General features: G+C 39.5%; 1 protein-coding gene across 1 annotated transcript in view; it reads right to left on the bottom strand.

The window, feature by feature from the left end:
- LOC306873112 (mastermind-like protein 3) overlaps positions 1 to 16,069 on the bottom strand; it is a 113,920-nt gene that overhangs the window by 44,644 nt on the left and 53,207 nt on the right. The window contains exon 2 of the mRNA XM_079422153.1: positions 2,113 to 3,678. Within this exon, the coding sequence (XP_079278279.1) occupies positions 2,113 to 3,678 (1,566 nt within the window). The remainder of the gene's footprint in view (positions 1 to 2,112; positions 3,679 to 16,069) is intronic.

Genomic DNA, 16,069 nt, shown 5'->3' with positions numbered 1-16,069 from the left:
ACCAGTAATAACTACGAGAACGGAAGACGATGCTGCGCTAAAAGGAAGCAAAGAAGTAATTCTGATATGTAGACCTCAGGCAAAACAAAAATTAGCATTAGCGGTGAAGAGACCAGTCTGGCTGGTCTTAGGTGGCTGAGAAAACACGATGTGAAAAATTAGCAAATGTTTGTCCAGATTATATCTATTACATTCAAAGCAATGAAAGCAGAATTTTTCTGCTGACATGTACATAGAGCAAGCATACCATATGATACTATGCCAATTAAGCTGAGAAAAATAGCATCAATAGTGTATTTAGAAGGAGGGAAATTACAAAAGAGCACAAATTTCTCTTTTCATACTCTATTCTCTTTCATAGTACCTTTCTCCCATTTAGTCTTCGATTTATTTTAAACCTTTTCCATAATTCATACCATCTTTTACTTATGGTCTATCTTAATTCTGCTTTTTCTCTCATTCTCTCTCTTTTTATTTCTCTCTACCTTGTTTCGCTCTTCTGCTGCATTTTCCTCAGGCTGCAAAAGAACCAACCATCATAAATCTACCCCTTTATTGCTTCTGAGGAGAGAGAACGAGGAAAAGAGGGAAGGGAGGGGGGGCATGGGAGATGCAGGAGAAGAAAAAAAGAGAGGAAAAGGGGTGGAGGAATATCTAATCTCAGAGCAAGAGCTACAGGACCCAATGAACAGATGGATAAAATGAAAGGAGGAGAGAGAGGGAGCTTGGGAGGGGCTGAGGATGTCACCATTAATGAGAATAATTTACAGTTCAGAAGCTAGCAGACTCGAGACCTCTTCAGTAACTGAGACTACCACCAGCACCCCTCCAATTACAAAAGGCATTCTAGCACTCTTGGCTGACTTGTTCATGTAAACCGTAGTCTAACTAAGCAACTGTGTTAGATAATCATGCAACAGATAGTAACAAATTTCACACTTCTCATTAGCTGTAGACTGAAGGCCAGTTGTTACGACCAATGAGCAAATGGCAATAACATTTAAGTGAACTGTAGTCATTTCAAAATCCTATCAATTCCTGACACTGAAAGAAGAGCTTCTCTCTTCTTTTAGTGTCGCCATTTTCTCTTTATTCCAAGGAAAGGATGAGGGAAAGCGATTTTGGCGGCCACAGGGACATCGGAGGTTGGCGCATAGGCATAAATATATTACAGAGTGTCGATTTCCTATTCCAAGTGCTAGCTGTTGCTCAGGGCAACAGCAACCATTACTGTCCCACTGCACAACACAGACATAAAATCCAGAGTTATGGGTGAGGACTTATCGGTTGGACTCTTAGCGTGTCTCTAGGCAAACTGACCGATGCTGAAGCTTTATCTGAATGATTAAAAGTTAACTTTTAGTCTTGCATAGTCAGAATTTTGTCTAAAATTTCACAAATTTAGCATCTTATAACATCCACTTAAAAAAGAAGAGCCATCTAACTGGCATGTTAAAGCAACCAATCACAGATCTGATGTTTTGATGTGTTTCGAGGCGGGTTTATCAGAAGTATATTACATCACAATAATAGAACAATTTAAAAAATGAATAATAATGGTCCAGCAGTCTTCATGAATGACTATATAGAAAACACACACAAACAATAAATAAATAAATAAATAAATAAATAGTGCATTAAGACTGGTGTGCTATATGCACCTGACAGTCAATGAACGGACTGTGAGGAGACCTATGGACTTTTTGGGTGAAACCAAATTAAAAAGGCTTGATATATTTTATTTCTGGAAATGGCTAAAGCTTTAAGAAAGTTGTCACTTACATACATTCCCTGGCTTCTCATCCAAAAACTCACCTAATGAGATCACAACAAATTTAAAATAAAAGTTGGCAAATGCCTCAACAACCAAATGTGAAATCACTGTGTTTGTCCCAAGCACAGACTAACAAAGATATAGTACGCCAAGAATTGCTGACGTAACTCTAAAGCGGACAGCTCAACTGTAACAATAACCATCCGACCACGAAAATCTAAAAGATTATCTTAAACACATCCAATTTATAACTGCTGCCCTGGTGCATGAAATATTCCATTCAAATATAGATATTTAGCTCTCCATAACATAGCATGAATAAAAATCAAGGATCTTACCTGTACATGCTGCTGCATAGAGCCATATGGCATGCCTTGACTCAGCGCTTTTTGCTTTATCATAATCATTCTCTTCTGTTCTTCGCTTAAATGGGCTGACTGGTTGGGCATTGGACCTGGAGCTTGTGGTGGCCCACCCCCGGTGCCCTGCATGTAGGGCATCATCGGGTTTTTGGCTTGATTGGCCATGGGCGGCGTCATACGCTGACTCATGTGGTCTACTCCACTGAAATGAGTCAGCGGCTTGGTGTTGCTATAAGAGAGCTGCTTATTGAGGTTGTTTTGGGCAGCCAAGTTATTAGTTTGCTGCTGCTGCTGTTGCTGGTTGAGCATGTTCATGTGGTTCTGTGGGAGGTAGTTGTTCATGCTTGGTGTTTTTGGCCCCATTGTGTTGCTAGCATTGAATGCCTGCGTATACATCATGGGGCTATTTGGTTTGTCTGGGTTAAAGGGTCCACTGTACGGGCTTGTTGGTGCTCCTGCAGGCGACCAGTTTGCTGCCTGGGACTGCTGTTGGTGTTTTTGTTGGATAAGTTTGGCACGCTGCTGAGCAGCCATTTGCTTCAGCTGCTCGGCCGGTGAAAGTTCAGATGTGGGTGGGACTGGTACACTTCCACCTGTTCCCCCTGATCCAGGACCACCTCCTGTTACTGGAGTTGATGTCACAGGGCCAACGCCAGGACCTGCATTCATCATAAATCCATTCCCAGGCCTTGAGGCCTGAGTCTGCGCTTGGGTGGGCGTTTGTGGAGAACGTGCCACACAGTTAGCGGGAGATCCTGATGGCATTCCAACTGCTGGTGACTGCTGCAAGGGTTGCTGGGGTGGTGTCCCATTGGCAGCAGTTGCAAACGGAGGACCAGACGAAGATGGTCGCACCTGAGGTGACCCCATGGGCATCTGTCCACTCTGCGGTTGCGGTGTACTGTTGGGTGCCGTAGCTACAGAGTTAGGTGCTGGGTCTTGTGCAAGCTGCATTTGTTCCGTTGTGGCCCGTGTGAAGTCGCTCACTTCCTTTTTCTCCTCAAAGTCCTCGTTGAAGAGGTCGTGCATGTCATCCTCAGGCACTGTGTTGGCCAACTCATCAATCAGTTCCTGCCATTCCTGGTCATTCAGATTGATGTCAGAGAATAGCTTGTTCTGATTTGAAAGCGAAGTATCCGAGGACTCGATTCCACCGCCATCGTCCAAAGGCTCTTGTTTCATGTCCTTTAGTAGGCTAAAGCCATCTTCCAACTCCAACGAACCGTTCAGTTTAATATCAGGCATTCCACCATTTTTGCCTAAATCCTCAGGTCGTCCAGTAATATGGTTTGTACCAGCATTGCCGTTGCCGGATGCGTTGTTTGAGGAGGCACTGTTATTGCCCGAGGGCAAGGTGGGTTTGATGTCCATTGGATGAAGTGGGGAAATGGGCGGGAGGCTACCAAGAGAGTCCATTCCAGTGCATCCTTCTTTACGGAGTCTCTTTGTCGTGGGAGAATAATTCCCATCACTGAGGCCATTTTGGTCACCATTTAAAGGAGACCGGGCACTGTCCAATTTCCTCTTCACTGTTTCCTGGAGCTGAGAGAGAAATTAAAGAGAGAACAATGGTTAGAAGGTCTCTTTAGGTCAATATGAAAACATAAAGAACAACACATTTTCAGAAAATTGTTGTCGCATATTCACAATATCTTGTGAAGCTACCTAGTGAAGCAGTTTTGCAGTGTATAAATAGTCAGGCATGGTACTATTCAAACAATTATTTACATTTCAGAGCAGAAGCACGTCAGAGTGGTTTCTAGTCCAGAATGCCAAAATTTACATAGGTAATATATTCTCGCTATCAAAACACTTCACAATAGAAAAAGTTTTCTGCCAATGATCGTCATTGTGGTTACGTGTACAAGTGTTAAAAAAGTAAACATTCATTTGCTATTTACTCAAAGTGCCTTGCTCTTTTTGTTTATCTGAACTTACAAAAGATCTTTCACTGAGGTGTTGTCTTGACGTCAAATGAGGGCAGGTATTTTGATCAACACAAACTGCCCACACTTAATTCCAGTTTTGGTTTTCCATAATCTGTGCAGGAGTTTGGGTTTAAACAGAGGCCTCATGAGGCAATAATAGGATAATTTAAAAAGAAGACAAGAATTGTCTTAATTTAATTATTCTATTGGCCACTATGTAAACGACTTAATGCGGATCAAACTCAGTCTAATCAATTTACAGTAGGAAGGTGTCAGAATTGTCTATGAGTTAGAACCAATCAGTGATGTCAAACAGTCTGTAACTTTTATATTTTTTAGCAAAGCTGTTATAAAGTGGATGAATTAGACTGACTACTCAAAGGTAGTCTTAGTGTGCTCATCCAGCAGCTTGGTTCTATGAGAATTAAACCGCGCCATTTTTAAAAACTGGATCTTTTTTTTAAAACACAAGGACACTTTCTATCTGACTGTCAGATCAGGTTCTCGTGAACTCTTAACCAACCTAACTATGCAAGGCTAATTTAAGACTAACTACTGAACTAGTCATTCAACCGACTGGCTTGTCCGTTTTGAAAATATGTAGTTTTGCACATGCCTGTTTTACTGGCAATGCACACATAGTCAAACATATCAATTCTAACTGCACAGAGAATCACTGATGGAGGGAAAAGGTGATGAGCGTCAGTTACCACTTCACAATTACACAGAGAGAGAAAAGAGAGAGCGAATAGAGAGGAGGGAATCGGATGCAAAATAAACTGAGTTTCATTGTTCACACATGGGCACACTTTTATCCCACAATGCTCTTCTGCTTAATTTGTCTCAGCCATTAATCTGTGTCTAAGCCGCTCAACACAAGCATGCTAGACAGTAACACACATGTACATCCCAACAGAGGTTAGGGACAAGAGACAAACCTTAATGTCATTACTGCCTTAAATAGCATTACATATTGGCACAATCAACCACAAATAAGGTGGGGAAAAAAAAGTGCAATCAGTTGTAATGTGAGTTTAAGCATTCCTCCAGTTAATCCACAAATGATTCTCTTAATCAGTTGTGTCACTTTACAGACGGTCCCTTCCCTCTCGCTATTGCAGGGCAGTGCGGTAGGGAATGAACAACGGCAAATATTGACGGGAAAAGAGTGATAGATGCCTCCTGAGAGGTGAGGATAGAAAAGAGGGTGAAAAGCATTTCCCATCATCTCTCCTCATCTTTCTGTTTGTGCTAATGACTCTCACAGTGAACACATTTAACGGTGTGTTAATTACAAAAGTGAAATGTGTGCGTAAACCCAGAGATGCAGATGAACCGCAAGAACATTAGCGACAAATTCTCCCCATACACAACAGCAGGATCCCACCCACCTTCTTCGCTTATCCCAGTGGACTTCGGTGTGTGTGTGCATGTTAGAAATCTCACACACACACACTCACTCCACTGAAACATGCGAAATTAGATTCTGAAACAACAAGATTCATGGATCTTCTCTCCGAGTCTCCTCTGAGGCAATACGTCTAGTCCCCCTCCCTCCTTCTATCTCTTTCTCTCAGTCTGTCTCTCCCTACATGACCAGAAGAACAGCGAGATCATGATGGGAAACAAGAAAGGCTGATGTTCACTGGCTAGCTTTATGCAAAAGGAGGAGATAAGCAGGATAAAATGCACGCACACACATACAAAACACGTTCTGCTGCAGTCTGCCCCATAAGACTTTTAAACCGTCTGGCTATGCATAACAGACACGACATACACTGTAAGCTTTACTGTAGCAAGCTCAAATATGACCCTTGCATTCATGTTGACTGTAGGTCTGTGTGGGGTTGCATCTTTCATTGTTACACCTCTGTCGTGTGCAACAGCTAAGGGGGTTGCCAAGGCAACCGTTGTCACGACGGCTGTCAATATTCGTGCCGTTTATCATGCCATAAAGACGATTAGGATGACTGTCACTCTCATGGAGAGAGTGAGTGACGGGGAGAGAGAGAGAGAAAGAAATCAAGGCAGAAATCGAGAACAATGTGGTGCACATAAAACCGGCTGCATTCATACAGTCAGTGTAGGGGACTGACAAAAATATTTGCAAAACTGTGCTGTGCATATTGCGTTTATGAACGGGTAACCAAAGTCAAGTCAATCGCCTTCTGTAACTGTCAAAGCTTGTAACAATAGCTTGGAGTGCCATGCACTTATTTTAAGTGCCAGCAGTGGTAAATCAGTATGAAATGAAGAAAAAAGAAAACCGAAATTATATTAAACAAAATGAAATACATTTAAATTAAACCAAATAAAATAAAGTAAAACAAAAAAAGTTGTTAAAAATAAGTGATAAAAATAAATAAAATGCAATGAAAGAAATAAAAAATAAAATTAAAAATTAAATTTAATGTAACAAAATAAAAAATTTAACTAAATCAAATAAAACAAAAAATAAAATAGTCATTATTACCATTACAATTAAATATTAATTATTACAATTATGGCATTATTTACAAAATTCTATTAAAAGAACCACAATTACCAGTAAAAATAGTACTGGCAAACATATTCTGCTATGAGAACATGTCCTCTCAATGCCTTTAAATGCCATAAATTTGTGGATGACTTCGCTAAGCATTTTCTCACTCCACTCCTGCACCCTATAGGTCCGTGTGCGATGAATCCTCTCAGAGTGGCACATGATTGATATCAATAATGATCATCTTCCTGCAAAGACTCTGCATGCTAAGTGAGGCGTAATTAGGTATGTTTAGCACCAACCCCCTCCAGCAGACATCTTCACTGATGTCCGGGGTCGAGCGGTATGGCACGGATGGCGTAACTAGCGACACCATAAGCCGCAGACAGACCCATCTAGCTAGCAGCATTTGGCTCAAAACCGCCGTAATAGGATAAGAACGGCGAAAAAACCTCCCCCAAGCCTTAACTAGCATGGCAGGGTTAAGACAACACGCGGCAGAGGTAGAGACAGGAAGAGAGAGAAAGTCTGTGCATACGTGTGTGTGTGTGTGTGGCGGGGGGAGGCTGATGTTTGTTTTTCTCTATTTCACTGCCTATTAAAGTGTTCAGTAGCTCACACAAACACACTCCCTCTCCTGCTCTCTTCACAGTCACCATGTGGGAGAGCACACGGATAAAGGGTGGGAGAGAAATACAAGAGGGAGGGAGGGAAAGACAGAAGAGCTCTTCAGACAGACGGTAATGCTTTCATGTGACTGGAGAGAGAGAGAGAGAGCATGGGGGGAGAGAACCACCAAGGTGCAGTTGTTATAGCAACCTCCTGATCCCAAAGCCCCTCCCCCCAGCTCCTAGGCTGAGTGCGCTGGACACTTCTGCCAATAATCTCTCTCGCTCTTTCTCTCTAGTGGTCTCCCTCCCTAATGTTTTCTTTCCTCTCTCCCCTTCTATACCCACCCTATGCTTTTTTCCTCATCTATTGAATTATCTTCTTCTTTATGTCTCAATCTCTGTGCACTCTTCTTTGTCAATGTATGCAATACTTACCCTGTATTACTGACTTTGTCTCTCGTAATCGTATTGTACAAAACAACAGAAAGCGCAACCTTGATTGTTTCACCTTGATGCGGTACAGCGTGCACCTAGCAAATGTGCAAATATGTGTTGCATTTCTAGTTAAGAAAATGCTAAATTGTCTCTACATCATAGCCAGGTACAAACTATGGTTATATTGTGTCCAAACAGGTTTCCAGTGACATGATGTTTGTCTGTCCAAAAAGACTGCAAAAATTGCTGTGCAATGTAGCATGATTACAACCAATCAGATGATGTTTGATGTTTAAATGTACAGTATGAACAAAATAATTCTGGACCAATAAGATTTTACAGGGGGCAGAGCTACTAGGTGTGACAAATGAATGACAGTGTCCTGTTGCTTGTTGCAGAAGCTTAGGACAAAACGAAGAGGTGGTATTTATTGTATTTAATACAATACAAAATAGAGCAAATACAGAAAGAAGTGGCAAGACCCTAAATTTGTGTTTTTAAAGATTAAGCATAAAATAATCTGGGATAAATGGAAAAATAGGGTAAATGAGCATGCTCAACTAAACACCCAACATTTGTTTAAAATAGATTAATACTTTTATTCAGCAAGTAAATATTTCTGAATTGCTACATAAATTATTTAAACTAAATTCAGTTCTTTTGAGATTTATTTCCATTCAAAGAACCATGTATGTATACCTGTTTCCACAAAAATATAAAGCAGCACAACTGGTTTTCAAAAATGACCATAAAAATAAATGTTTCTTGTGCAGCAACTCAATATATTATAATGATTTCTGAAGGAACATGTGACACTGAAGACTGGAGTAATGAAATTCAGCTTTGCCATCACATAAATTACATTTTAAAATATATTAAATAATAAAAAATCAATAATAAAATAGTAATATTTCACAATATTACTGTTTTTATTTTCTTTCTTTTTTTTTTTTTTTTTTACTAAATTAATGCAGCCTTAGTAAAAGAACCATAGACTTAAACTACTTCAGTCTGTGTGCACTGAATTTATTTAATACACGAGTTTCACAATTTGAGTAGAATTACTGAAATAAATGAACTTTTCCACGACATTCTAATTTATTGAGATGCAGCTGTATATATATATCTCAAAAAATTAGCATATTTCATCCGACCAATAAAAAAAAGTGTTTTTAATACAAAAAAAAGTCAACCTTCAAATAATTATGTTCAGTTATGCACTCAATACTTGGTCGGGAATCCTTTTAAATGACTGCTTCAATGCGGCGTGGCATGGAGGCAATCAGCCTGTGGCACTGCTGAGGTGTTATGGAGGCCCAGGATGCTTCGTTAGCAGCCTTAAGCTCATCCAGAGTGTTGGGTCTTGCGTCTCTCAACTTTCTCTTCACAATATCCCACAGATTCTCTATGGGGTTCAGGTCAGGAGAGTTGGCAGGCCAATTGAGCACAGTAATACCATGGTCAGTAAACCATTTACCAGTGGTTTTGGCACTGTGAGCAGGTGCCAGGTCGTGCTGAAAAATGAAATCTTCATCTCCATAAAGCTTTTCAGCAGATGGAAGCATGAAGTGCTCCAAAATCTCCTGATAGCTGCATTGACCCTGCCCTTGATAAAACACAGTGGACCAACACCAGCAGCTGACATGGCACCCCAGACCATCACTGACTGTGGGTACTTGACACTGGACTTCAGGCATTTTGGCATTTCCCTCTCCCCAGTCTTCCTCCAGACTCTGGCACCTTGATTTCCGAATGACATGCAAAATTTGCTTTCATCCGAAAAAAGTACTTTGGACCACTGAGCAACAGTCCAGTGCTGGTTCTCTGTAGCGGGAATGCGGCACCTGTAGCCCATTTCCTGCACACGCCTGTACACGGTGGCTCTGGATGTTTCTACTCCAGACTCAGTCCACTGCTTCCGCAGGTCCCCCAAGGTCTGGAATCGGTCCTTCTCCACAATCTTCCTCAGGGTCCGGTCACCTCTTCTCGTTGTGCTGCGTTTTCTGCCACACTTTTTCCTTCCCACAGACTTCCCACTGAGGTGCCTTGATACAGCACTCTGGGAACAGCCTATTCGTTCAGAAATTTCTTTCTGTGTCTTACCCTCTTGCTTGAGGGTGTCAATGATGGCCTTCTGGACAGCAGTCAGGTCGGCAGTCTTACCCATGATTGCGGTTTTGAGTAATGAACCAGGCTGGGAGTTTTTAAAAGCCTCAGGAATCTTTTGCAGGTGTTTAGAGTTAATTAGTTGATTCAGATGATTAGGTTAATAGCTTGTTTAGAGAACCTTTTCATGATATGCTAATTTTTTGAGATAGGAATTTTGGGTTTTCATGAGCTGTATGCCAAAATCATCAATATTAAAACAATAAAAGGCTTGAACTACTTCAGTTGTGTGTAATGAATCTAAAATATATGAAAGTCTAATGTTTATCAGTACATTACAGAAAATAATGAACTTTATCACAATATGCTAATTTTTTGAAAAGGACCTGTATATTGTGTTTTTGCTGTTTTGTACATTGCCTATTTGGATATTTATATTATTCTTTATTATCTGTGTCCTGTCCTGTTGCTGTCTCTCTGTTGCACTGTGGAGCTTGTGTCACTATAACAAATTCCTTGTATGTGTAAACATACTTGGCCAATAAAGTTCATTCTGATTCTGATTCTGATCAACTAAACATGCACATAGACAAGCAGATATGTACAAACCAAACAACAACAAAATCTTAGACAACCTCGAACCTTCTTTGTGTGAAGCATGTGTTTAAGACTAACAACAGATAACATAGCTAAACACACAACACAGGCACTTACACACAGCCTCTCTAGTAAATACTGCGCAGAGTGCTCATCTGAAATATTTTGTGTGTGCATGCGTGTGTTATAGATCTAGCTCATCAGACTTTAAAATGAGCTGGGTGCATGACCCTTTAATTTAAGAGGTGAAAGAAGCATCCTATAGTACTACAGACAGTTGAGCTCACAAGTTTACACATTTGCAGAATAAATTAGAATAATAATAAAATTTCATTTTATTTATTATTTATTACAACCCCCAGGAAGCTATTTGCCATAGCATAAATTTACATATATTACATTAGACAAAATAGTAACTGAAATTACACAAATTATCCTGTTCAGGAGTTTATATATCTCTGGTTCTTAATATTGCATGTTGATCCTTGAGCTACTATTATTTATAGCTCTATGTTATTGTGTACTAGATCCTGGATTGTCCTGGCTAGTAAAGCAGCTCACTGCTTCCAATAATAATTATTAATATTAATAAAAAAACTTTCATAAGAGAAGCAGCGATGCCTGAATCATCAACAAATTACTCTTTTGAGTTAAATCTGCGATTAAATGTTCATCCAGATCATAAATCTAGTCTGGACTGGACTGATTCAAGACTCTAATTTTGGTCTGTTAGTCAACAAAGCTACTGTAAGACCTCAGAAGACTTGAAAAGTAGCGCACAACTCATATGTGACCCTGGACCACAAAATCAGTCTTAAGTCACATGGGTATATTGTAGCAATAGCCAACAATACATTGTAGCATATGGGTCAAAATGATCAATTTTTCTTTTATGCCAAAAATCATTAGGATATTAAATAAAGACCATGTTCCATGAAGATATTTTGTAAATTTCTTACTGTAAATATATCAAAACTCCATTTCTGATTAATGCCTTATAGTCCAGGGTCACATATGGTCTACTTTTATATAATTTTTCAAGTTTTAAAGCTCCAGTGCCTATTCAGTATAAAGCAAGGAAAAGAGTGACCAGCACATTATTCAAAATCTCTTCTTTTGTGTAACACACACACAAAATAAATAAACAATGAATAAAGGCACAACAATGACAGAAGGTTCATTTTAGGAGTTTTATCCCTTTAAGAGGCAAGTGTATGTACTTTTAAACAAGAACGTGTCTATGAAATAAGCATATCTGTTATGCATGTTCCTCAGAGCAATACTAAAAAAGAAAGTTTTTATGATGACTCATTTGTTTTAAAATGCTAAACATCTTACAGATTATGCAAGGGATATATAAAAATATGAGGAGGATTGGACGCAATTAAATGCACACAACACACACACAGCTGTATTAAAACCAAATTAGTCATTTTTAGCTTGTCGCAAGCTGTTGTTTTGTGATCAATACACGTTCACACTTGAATCAAGTTGTAGAGAAATTTTGGAATGTTGTGGTTAGCTGGAAAAAATGTATTACCTCACCCCTCCTTTCTCTCTCTCTCTATCTGTTCAACCTCACTCTCTCCCTCGTGAGTTCCTGTCTGTGGGATACAGAGGTTTATAAATAACTCTCAGCCCAGTACAGTGTTTTCGTGAGTGCGTGTGGTGGCAGTATGTGTGAAGATGGAGGGAGCACCCACTGGCTAACACTAATATAATAAGATATTAATGAGGGAGAAGAAGAAGAGAGAGAAAGAGATAGAAGGAAGACAGGAGGGGGAGGACAGGAGAGAGCAGAAGCAGAAGAAAGGAGGGAGGAGAAAGAGGGGGCACGGAGAGTCAGCACACGAGGCTTCCGCTCGTTGAGCAACACCGCCTCCTCCTAAACGCTGCTAAATACTTGCTCTCTCTCGCTCGCTTGCCGGCTCCCTCCCTCACCGTTAATGGCAGCCTGTTTAAACACTGGCTGAATGAATGTGTGTGTGTGTGTGTGTGTGTACTGTAGTGCCTGGGTGCATGTTAAACACAGTCCCTGAAATCCTACTCCAATCCAATAAAGCCTTCAGCAGCCCTGCCAGCAGAGACAATTACTGCACCTCACCCAGAGAGAGAGAGAGAGAGAGAGAGAGAGAGAGAGAGAGAGAGAGAGAGAGAGAGAGAGAGAGAGACACAGCCGAGAAACGGAAGGGAGAGAAAGAGAACAGGAAGCATGGAGAATGAGGGAGGGAAGACAAAGAGCGGCTCGTCACAATAAACTGCTCATAATCATCTGTACATTACTCACATGGTCTTCAGGCTAAGCTCCTCCCACTGACTTCATTTGGCACATTCTTAATAACTTTGATTCATCACTCTGTAAATATGGGTTTGACGGTAACTAGTTTCACTTGTGAAGTATGTCTCACATATATGCGATAAACGTGCAAATATACAGACAGATGCAGATCACTGAGGGTTGAACTGTTGTGCATAACAGTGAAAATTAAGATGAAATTAATTGCATTTCTCACAGCTTGGTTGCCATTTACAATCTAAATAAGACGTCCAAAACAACCACACAAAAAAGCAAAGTGTTAGCAATTCATTTGCAAAATTAACAATTATTTACACTATTAAAAATGAATGAAATACTCAAGTTCAACAAAAAGAATTAACTCCCTACCACTCCTACTAGAGTGATTCCACAACACGTCATCAATCGGCGGCACTTAACGTAAACAATGCCACTAAACTAGGGCTGGGCGATTTGACCTAAAATCAAAACCTTGATTAATTGAACACTTTACCTCAATTATGATTATTGAATGTTTTTTATGCGTTTTGTTTTTTTGCCCTCATAGTTCATTAAAGGTTTGTACTGTAAATATACTCAACTATTAAAGGTGGAATTTTTTTCCTAATGGAAGAGTGCATTTCTTATCTTTCTGATTTTAAAATAATTGAAGGAGACTATTTTGGGTATATGTAAAAATTTTTGAACAATTGAAATCAAAGCTTACTTGAAATGATGTCTTATGAAAAAAGTCACATTTCAGTTTTATTGTAAAAAGTTGTAAAGTTATAAAGTTGTAAAAAAATAAATAACTTTTTTTTTGCAAACAAAAATTAATATTGTCATGTCAAGAGTTGAAAATAACCAGCGTCTATGTTTAACCATGTTTAAAAAAAAAAAACAATTTTAAATATTTTCATCCGAAATGTAGAAAATAAATAGTTTCTCTTGTAAATTAATATTATTTTAAATAATGCAATGTGAAAAGTAGAAAATAATAACTTGCATCTCCTGTAAACAAATATTTTAAATAATGAATGTAAACAGAACACTGATTAAGACAAAAGGCCCCGTTTACACTAGTGCGTTTTCGTTTTAAAACGCATAACTTTTGCTACGGATACACCTATCGTTTACACTACTCCGGCGTTTTCAAGGTCGAAAACGGAGACGTTGGAAAACGCTGCAGACCCCGTTTTAGTTAAAACTCCGGGGTTGTGTTTCAGTGTAAACGGACCAAAACGGAGACTTTTGAAAACGATGGCGTGGCCCACATTCGCTCTGCGTATCCTTGATGACTGTGCAAACAATAACAGCATGCTAGTTATTGTACCCATAGATATGTATGGGTAGATTCCCCATTCGACCGCCCCAAGCACGATCTATCCACGATCTAAATAATAGGGTTGCATCTATGGTAAACATATCTATGGTTGTACCTGCATAAATAGTCATGCGACATGCGTTTTCGGTTGTGTAGTGTACACGGAGATCGTTTCTGAAACGCAGCAGAAATACCAGTGTAAACGTTGATCATTTTCATTCTAAAACTCAGTTTTAAAACGAAAATGCACTAGTGTAAACGGGGCCTAAGAGCATGGCACCATCTCAGGGATCTTGTCCTGTCACTCTGCAAGTGCAAGTATTTCCTCTACGTTCTTACTGGCCGTTCACTCAGAACATGTTACGTCTAAAACCGCGAGACGCAGAGCTAAGGAATGGTTTTTAAAAAAAAAGTGCAGTGCAGAATGTCTACTCCGTCATGTTGCCGTCAAATACAAAAGTTGCCATGCCAACCTGCTACTGTAAACAAAAGCTCTCAAAGCTTTCCCCGCCTCTGGGGTCTTCGTTTTGGAACTTACATTGATGAGCGGCGTTTAAAGTTTAAATTCTTTTAACACTCCTCATGTGCGAGACGCTGCAAATGGCCATACACGTCACTCTGTAGTATGTTTTTAAGGGGAAAGTATTAATTGGATTAATAATAATAACAATTTAATAGTTAATAGTTAATTTAATAATTTTATATAGCGCCTTTCTGCAAACTTAAGATCGCTTTACAATATCAAAACAGATAAACATGACAGCAGACAGAAAAACAAAATACAGGTAAACATGAATTCCATTAGCCTTTTGAGCCTTATGGTCTCACATATGGGATTTGTATGTCCGTGCCCCTGGGAGTACGGTCTCACATAGGGGATTTAGAATGTTCGGTGACGTCGCATAAGTGCCAAATTCAAACTGTGGTTCCATGCGTTTGCACTTACTTTCATGTATTTAGGAAGACATTGATGAATTCACGTGCTGTAAATCCGACTGACAGGACGAACAAACATGGCGGCGCCCATCTCACGTTACAGATCACGATCAAGATCATTTATAAAAGTGTTCAAACAACAAAACACACTCATTTACACATTTTTGAATCGGAATATAAGATTGTCCATGACATAAGCAAGTTTGTGAATATATTAAATAAAAAAGGAAAAACGAAACAGAAGCGATCCATCTGTCATGCAGTGTTATTGTGGCCGCGGTGCGTCACATGCGTCGCCATGGAAACAGTCAGGGCAAATGTTCTAAAATAACGTTTCTAAAATTCTTAATAAAAAAATAAAATAAATTAAAAAAATCACTCTGGGGGGACCGCCAGAATATTTTAAACTCACCACTGAAAAAAAACCCTGAAATAACCGAAATGGGAAAATTACATCAGTTAGAGGTTCTAAATTTCGGTGTTCTTTTCGATTTTTACACTGAACCGAACAGAACTCACAAATTTTGTTGATTATTGCTGCTGAAAATGGCCAATTACAGTCATGTTTTTGGCTGTACTAATCGGTCGGACTGGGAAAAACATCTGGAGTACTATAGACTGCCAAAGGTTGTAAGAGTGCAAAAAACTATCTGAGGATAGATTTTGTGGTTGGCCAAACTGAACCAGGATTTCCAGGGCAAGGATCTTGACAAAATTCATGTTTGTTCTTATCATTTCTTGTCAGGTAGGTGAAATATTAGGCTAATATCTTAATACTGCTTGTACCCATCTTTATCACCTATTAACTTTAGTTTTTCAAAATATAGCTCCCTCTCCTGCTTAAGTTCTGATTTTGCAGCTTCCACACTTTTTTCATGGTTTAGACAGCATAAATTAGTAGAACAACATATTCAGAATGTGCAATCCATGCTGTTGTTTACATCAGAGTATCTCCAATCCAGGTAACTGACCAAACAGTGACGTAGGTGCAAAAAACACTTCTATATTCGCTAAAAGTGCTATTTTTTAAGCAATTAACAATATAGTAAACTAGTAGGCTAAGCTGTTAGCATGCTAACCCATGTTTCCCCCACCTTGTTCCTCAAGGCACACATTTTGGATGTCTCCTTTATTGGTCCCATTCATTTTTGGTTTTGGATTCTCTACTAATGGGCTGATGAGTTGAATCAGGTGCGTTTAATTAGGAAGAGTTTGAAAATGTGTTGTGTTGGTGTGCCT

This window comes from Barbus barbus (assembly GCF_936440315.1).
Source record: "Barbus barbus genome assembly, chromosome: 7".
NCBI lineage: Eukaryota > Metazoa > Chordata > Actinopteri > Cypriniformes > Cyprinidae > Barbus > Barbus barbus.
Note: the sequence above shows the minus strand (reverse complement) of the source record. Positions and strands in the feature narration are given on the sequence as shown.